Source organism: Scylla paramamosain, chromosome 29 (assembly GCF_035594125.1).
Source record: "Scylla paramamosain isolate STU-SP2022 chromosome 29, ASM3559412v1, whole genome shotgun sequence".
In the NCBI taxonomy this organism is placed as follows: domain Eukaryota; kingdom Metazoa; phylum Arthropoda; class Malacostraca; order Decapoda; family Portunidae; genus Scylla; species Scylla paramamosain.
The window spans coordinates 13,146,880-13,154,379 of NC_087179.1; the positions used below are offsets into that span (position 1 = coordinate 13,146,880).

Consider the following 7,500-nt stretch of genomic DNA (forward strand, 5'->3'; position numbering starts at 1 on the left):
TTAACCCTTCCTCCTCCTTCAACCCCTTTGATTCACCCTTTCCTTCACCCCCAACAATAAAAAAAATCAGTCCCCTTCCATCTTTAACCCCAGACTCACCCTCTTCACCCCAACACCCTTTTAAACACCAGCTACAATAACTCCCCCGCCTTATCCCACCACAGAACATCCTGGAGCTTCTGTGCACCACCAACGGCAGCGGCTCACTCAGCAACGGGGGCGGTGACGGCGACACTGCAGGAGGCATACCAGGAGCTGCAGGAAAGCGAGGCGAGGGGGCCGCTGCCTTGTGCCTCCTGGTGAAGCTGTGTGCGTGTCTCCTGGCGGGGGTGCAGGAGCTTCAGTTCACGGCAATGACCACGCTGAACAAGGTCATAGACGCCGCCGTGGTGCACAGGATTGGTGACCTCAGCATTGACCTCGATCACCACCTCCTCCCGCCCGGCTCCTCCTCCGCCGCCTCCTCCGTCAGCTCCACCACGGCCTCCGCTGCTGATAGGTGAGTGCGTGAAGGAGAGAGAGAGAGAGGGTGGGTGGGGGGTGGCAAATGGGAGAGATGAGATGAGAGTGGAAGGATGCAAAGGATAGAAGAGGAAGGTAAAGGAGGAAAAAGCAAAGGGAGTGAGAGAGGTGAGAGAGAGAGAGAGAGAGAGAGAGAGAGAGAGAGAGAGAGAGAGAGAGAGAGAGAGAGAGAGAGAGAGAGAGAGATTGGAGGAGGGGGGTGAAAAAAATAGATGAGTGAAAGGATACGAGGGATGGAAGAACAAAATGGACGAAAAAAAAGGAAGGAAAATGAGGAATATGAGTAATGCATGCGGAGAGAGAGAGAGAGAGAGAGAGAGAGAGAGAGAGAGAGAGAGAGAGAGAGAGAGAGAGAGAGAGAGAGAGCACACCTGTATCCGCCCCTAATCATCATCCAGGTGACCCTTGCTCTACCTGGGCCGATCCGCCATCCGCCAACTTCATTCCCAGATCGATTACCAAACTGGAAACTTTTGCTGCTGACCTCCCGCCTCCCCTGCTGCTCTCTCTCTCTCTCTCTCTCTCTCTCTCTCTCTCTCTCTCTCTCTCTCTCTCTCTCTCTCTCTCTCTCTCTCTCTCTCTCTTCAGAACCCGCCACGTATGGGTTTCATGGCTTCTTGCAGCTTCCCTTACCTTTTTATGTCCTTATGTTTACTCATCATTCTCTTTCATACATATTTCCATTCATCTCACACTCACCGCCTCACCCAGACTCATCTTTCCTATATAAACACACACACACACACACATCAACTCTCTTCTCCTATGTTCTCCTCGCCTTCCTCCACCACTTCCTTTCTCATCCACTCACACAGACCCGTATTCAGAAACGCTTTGCTCTCTCACCAAGACAGTTTTCAAAGGCCACAAAGATAATTAACCGCGTTCTCGAGAGTGTTTATTTTGTTAATAATACAGAAATCTTATTAATATGTCACTACAACTATTAGAACACCCTTAAAAACTCTTGCAACGTCAATTAGAGCCTCTTGAAGTAGTAGAGGTGCGGCGCAGATGTGTTTTCAGAATATGGTACACACACACACACACACACACACACACACACACACACACACACACACACACACACACACACACACACACACACACACACACACACACACACACACACACACGCACAGACACACGTCCTACTTCGCCTCTGCACACCTACGAGTACTTAGAAACATACCAGGAGACCGCTTAGTGTTTAACGAGGGTATCTACTGAACTACGCGCCATTACCAGTAAATTGCGTGTGGGCGGGCAGGGTTGAGAAAGAACAAGGCCTCTCGTCCCTTCCCTCCGCCGGCGTCTCTGGAGGGATTCGATGTACTGCGCTACGGGATTTTAAAAGGGTCGAGGATAGAAATGTTAACTAAATGATACAGATGCTACTACTACTACTACTACTACTACTACTACTACTACTACTACTACTACTACTACTACTACTACCCATAAACTATTCCTTAGCTTAATTTTTTTTTTTTTTGAAGGCTTCACTTTTTTCCCCTCCTTTCCTCTTTCCCTCTTATTTTTTCTCTCTTCCCTTTTGCATTAATAATCTTCACGTAGCTTTACCGCCCCCCCCCCAACACCCCCCTCCCAAACCTGAGCTTCACCTGTTGCATTTCAGTCAAGCTTAGAGAGGCTTTTTGTTTTTTGTCATTAAGTGAGTTCTGTGGCTTTTTTCTCTTTTTCTTTCCTGATTTTTTTCTCACTTTTTTCTTCTTCTTTTTTTTTTTTACTCTCTCTTCTGTCTTTACCCGTGTTTACCTGATGAGGAAGGAGGAGGGAGGTAGGAGGAAGAGGAGGAGAGGGGAGGAGGAAGAAGAGGAGGAGAGGGGAGGAGAAAGAAGAGGAGGGGGTAGAGATAGGGTACTCCTCCTCCTCCTCCTCCTCCTCCTCCTCCTCCTCCTCCTCCTCCTCCTCCTCCTCCTCCTCCTCTCATCATAATTTTCATGTAGTCGTTTCTTCCCTCCCTCTGTGTGTGTGTGTGTGTGTGTGTGTGTGTGTGTGTGTGTGTGTGTGTGTGTGTGTGTGTGTGTGTGTGTGTGTGTGTGTGTGTGTGTGTGTGTGTGTTTAGAGGCCTGTGTGCAGCATCATTAACGATCATTACACATGCACAACACTTCCTACTTGCACATTCATAAAGGAATTCGTTATAGGGAGGAAGCAGCGGTCCGGTGTTAGTTATTCAGTGTGTGTGTGTGTGTGTGTGTGTGTGTGTGTGTGTGTGTGGATGATCTGGTCAGTTAACAAGTGTATTATTTATTAGTCTGTCTGTTTATTTATCTGTCTGTCCATCTATCTATTTATACATCTGTACGTTTATCTGTCTGTCTGTCTGTCTGTCTGTCTGTCTGTCTGTCTGTCTGTCCATCTGTTTATTTATCTACCTGTCTGTATATATATCTGTCTATCTGTCTATCCTTTCATCAATATATCATTCTGTTTAAGTATCTTTTTATCTATCCACCTGTTTGTCTTTATCTATCTATCTATCTATCTATCTATCTATCTATCTATCTATCTATCTATCTATCTATCCTTCTATCTATATATCAATCTGTTTAACTATTTTTCTATCTATCCGTCCATCTGTCTGTCTATCTTTATCTCCCTTCATCAATGTATCTCTTCATCCAGCTATTTACAAATGAACACACTCATTTATCTTATATTCTTGCATTTTATTCTGAAGTGCATCATAAACCTGATAATATGTACGCCTGTATGTCTGCCTGTATGTACGTATGTGTGTATGCAAGTATGTAATGTATATATCTGGTATCAGCTCCCATCTAGAGGCAAGACAAGTGTATTCCGTCTTCAGGAGTGTACTTATTCATGTAGATGGCACGCGTGAGGGGGCGGGTGTGTGTGTATTTACCTGGGTGTATTTACCTGTAGGTGTTGCATGCAGTCCCCTCAGGTATACAGGTGTGGTGTTTGGTGTTTGCGTGTGTGTGTTTGTTTCTGTTTTATATTGTTATTGTTTTTTCTTATTCTTTTGTGTGTGTGTGTGTGTGTGTGTGTGTGTGTGTGTGTGTGTGTGTGTGTGTGTGTGTGTGTGTGTGTGTGTGTGTATGTGTGAAGTTTTTGTTTCTGTCGTGTTTCGTGTCGTTTATTTCAGCGTTTTGTTTGTGCATTTATTTATTCGTTTACTTATTGATTTATTGTTTATTTTTTCGTTTTTGTTGTAGGAAAGATGGTCTTTTTATTTTTACTGTTGTTGTTGTTGTTGTTGTTGTTGTTGTTGTTGTTGTTCTTGTTCTTGTTTTTGTTGCTCTTCTTCTTCTTCTTCTTCTTATTATTATTATTATTATTATTATTATTATTATTATTATTATTATTATTATTATTATTATTATTATTGTTATTATTATTATTATTATAATTATTATTATTGTTATTCATCTCTTGGTGTGAATTCCTTTCCTTTCAACGGTTTCCCTGTATTAGGAGTGAAAGTTTGATTTTTTTCTTTTGGTGTTTGGGGTGTGTGTGTGTGTGTGTGTGTGTGTGTGTGTGTGTGTGTGTGTGTGTGTGTGTGTGTGTGTGTGTGTTTGCATGCTTCATACATGTATATGAACCAACACCCACTTTAGCAAACACACACACACACACACACACACACACACACACACACACACACACACACACACACACACACACACACCCCAAACACCAAAAGAAAAAAATCAAACTTTCACTCCTAATAACTTGCCCTCCTTGTCTCATCACACGTGGAGTCGCTAACACACCGGGGCTTGTTTACCTTCCCTGTGACGTGCTAAGAGACTTCCTGGGCGTGTAATGAGGCTGGGAGGTGTGCGCAGCCAGGAGCGAGGCAGCCAGGCGGGGGGAAGGAGGCGGGTCGGGTGTTGTGATGGAAGGAAGGAGGGAAGAAAGGAAGGAAGGAAGGGGAAGCACGAAGGATGGGAGGCTGTGCGGCTGACTGACTGACTGGGTTGATGAAGGATGGCTATTCTAAAATTAGTGTTTATTTTCATTATTATTATTATTATTATTATTATTATTATTATTATTTTATTTTATTTATTTATTTATTTATTTTTTTTTGTTAAAGGAGGAAGTAAGTAAGGAAGGAAAGGATAATTAACTTCTCTGCGTCTCTGTTGGTCTCTCTCTCTCTCTCTCTCTCTCTCTCTCTCTCTCTCTCTCTCTCTCTCTCTCTCTCTCTCTCTCTCTCTCTCTCTCTCTCTCTCTCTCTCTCTCTCTCTCTCTCTCTCTCTCTCTCTCTTTCTCGACGCGACACAAAACCTCAGGAAAAAAATATATATCTTCCTTTTTAACTTTGTGTTGATGTTTCCTGTCTTTGGAGAGGAGGAGGAGGAGGAGGAGGAGGAGGAGGAGGAGGAGGAGGAGGAGGAGGAGGAATAAGATTAGTGAAGCAAAGACAAGAAAGAAGGAAGAGGAGAGAAAAGGAAGAATCGGGAAAGTGTGTGTGTGTGTGTGTGTGTGTGTGTGTGTGTGTGTGTGTGTGTGTGTGTGTGTGTGTGAACCCAGTCTTGATTACCGTTGGCCCCTCTCATCCCATCTCTCCCTCTCACTCACTCTCCCCCCTCCATATCTCCCTCCTCTCCCCGCCTCCTTCCTTCCCTCAGATTAATCTCGACTTTTAGAATCAGCTCCCAGATGAAAGAGAGAAAATGGAGGAGGCAAAGAAAACGAGCTGGGAGTTTATTGATGAGATAGAGAGAGCGCGAGCGGGCGAGCCAGAGAGAGAGAGAGAGAGAGAGAGAGAGAGAGAGAGAGAGAGAGAGAGAGAGAGAGAGAGAGAGAGAATAAGATTTTTTCGTCTTACTTTTTTATTTTCTTTGATCTTTTCTTCTTTTTGGTCTTCTTGTTGTTGTTCCATCATCATCATCATCTTCATCATCATCATCATCTTCATCATCATCATCATCATCATCATCATCATCATCATCATCATCTTCTTCTTCTTCTTCTTCTTCTTCTTCTTCTTCTTCTTCTTCTTCTTCTTCTTCTTCTTCTTCTTCTTCTTCTTCTCCTCCTCCTCCTCCTCCTCCTCCTCCTCCTCCTCCTCCTCCTCCTCCTCCTCCTCCTCCTCCTCCTCCTCCTCCTCCTCCTCCTCCTCTCAATGTAGATAAATGTAAAGTGTTGCACATTGGTAGTAATAACGATCACACTGATTACTTAATGAACGGTACCGAGCTTCTCAAGGTTAATGAGGAAAAAGACTTGGGCGTTATAATTACCTCAGACCTCAAGTCAAGTAAACACTGCTCGGAAGTAGTTAAAACAGCAAATAAATTGGGTTTATTGGTAGGACTTTTGAATTAAAATGAGAAGGGGTAATTCTCACATTGTTTAATACGCTTGTTCGACCGCTACTTGAGTACTGCGTCCAGTTCTGGTCACTCCATTACAGGAAAGATATAGACAAGCTGGAGAGAGTCCAAAGAAGAGTTACCAAGTTGATCCCATGACTGCGGAACAACCCTTTTGAGGAGCGCTTGAGGGAACTCAGCTTGTTTAGTTTAGAGAAACGGCGAATGCAAGGAGACTTAATTGAACTGTTTGAAATGTCTCGGGGCTTTGATAACGTAAATGTAAGCAAGTATCTCATCAATGACAGTTCCAACACCACTAGAAATAATGGTTACAAGAATATAGGTAAGCGTTTCAGATCAGACGAGGCTAAGCATTATTTCTTCAATAGAATTGTAAATGTCTGGAACTCTCTCCCAGCACATATTGTCCATAGTAATACAATAGAAACTTTTAAACAAAGGTTGGACAATCACCTCGCAGCAACCCCTCATATAGCGTACTTTGCGCCTACATAAAATTCTTTTTTTATTATTTATTTATTTATCTATTTATTTATTTTTTTTTTTTACTGTACTAAATAGTATAATTTCTCTTTCATCCTTTCCTATCACATCTTAGCCTTTCCTTCTTCCTGTGCTCTTTTATTTTCCTTCCTTGAACCCTAGTGTTCTCCAGCCTCTAACTCTTAGAATCTGTAGTGGTAGTGGTAGAATAGGCACACAGACAGCCTCGTTAGGCCCAGCAGGGCTGTTGCTGTCTGTTCTTTCCTTTGTATTCCTCAACACCTGTACCACCACACGCCGCCATCACCACTACCACTCACCCTCTCCCTCTTCCTCTCCCCCTCTCCTGCAGGCGCGGCAAGGTGCAGCCTCTCTTCGTGGGCGTGACGGTGGGGCGGCTGGCGCGGCAGGACAGCAGGACGGGCAGCGTGGTGAGCAGTGGGGGAGAAGCAGCACCGCCCCCGCCGCCCCCGCCACCCCCAGGCACAGGCGCGGGCAGCCCTGGCACGCCGGAGGTCAGGGGCGGGGCGCGGGACGGCGGGGCGGGGGCGGCGTGGCGGGCATGGGGCACTACGGCCAGTGGATGATGATGTGGGCGGCAACACTCCCCCGTGCCGCCCGACCAGCCGCAGAACAACCACCTCCCATCATTGGTGAGTGTGCTATGCTGACCTCACCTCTCCTCACCTCACCTGACTTTATCTTACCTGACCTAACAGCCGGCCGACCAGCCGCAGAACACCACCTCCATCATTGGTGAGTGCTGGCTTCATCTGACCTGACATAACCTAACCTAACCTAATCTAACATTTACCTAATCTTACCTAACCTAACCTAACGTAACCTAGCCTTTCTTACCTATCCTTACCTTAACCTAACCTAACCTAACCTATCCTTACCTTACCTTAACCTAACCTAACCTAACCTAACCTAACCTAACCTAACCTAGCCTTTCTTACCTATCCTTACCTTAACCTAACCTAACCTAACCTATCCTAAAATAACATAACCCTATCTGACCTTACCTAACCTGACCTAACCTTACTTAACCTAACCTTACCGAATCCCCAGAACAACCACGCCCATCACTGAGTGCTGACCTGACCTAACCTAACCTAACCTAACCTAACCCTACAACACCACGTCTATT

General features: G+C 44.9%; 1 protein-coding gene across 1 annotated transcript in view; it reads left to right on the forward strand.

Annotated features, from left to right (window-relative positions):
- The window catches only part of LOC135115637 (uncharacterized), a 24,237-nt gene that overhangs the window by 15,006 nt on the left and 1,731 nt on the right, over nucleotides 1-7,500 (forward strand). The window contains exons 9-11 of the mRNA XM_064032562.1: nucleotides 165-499; nucleotides 6,703-6,968; nucleotides 7,074-7,106. Of these exons, the coding sequence (XP_063888632.1) occupies nucleotides 165-499; nucleotides 6,703-6,937 (570 nt within the window). The 3' untranslated portion in view covers nucleotides 6,938-6,968; nucleotides 7,074-7,106. The remainder of the gene's footprint in view (nucleotides 1-164; nucleotides 500-6,702; nucleotides 6,969-7,073; nucleotides 7,107-7,500) is intronic.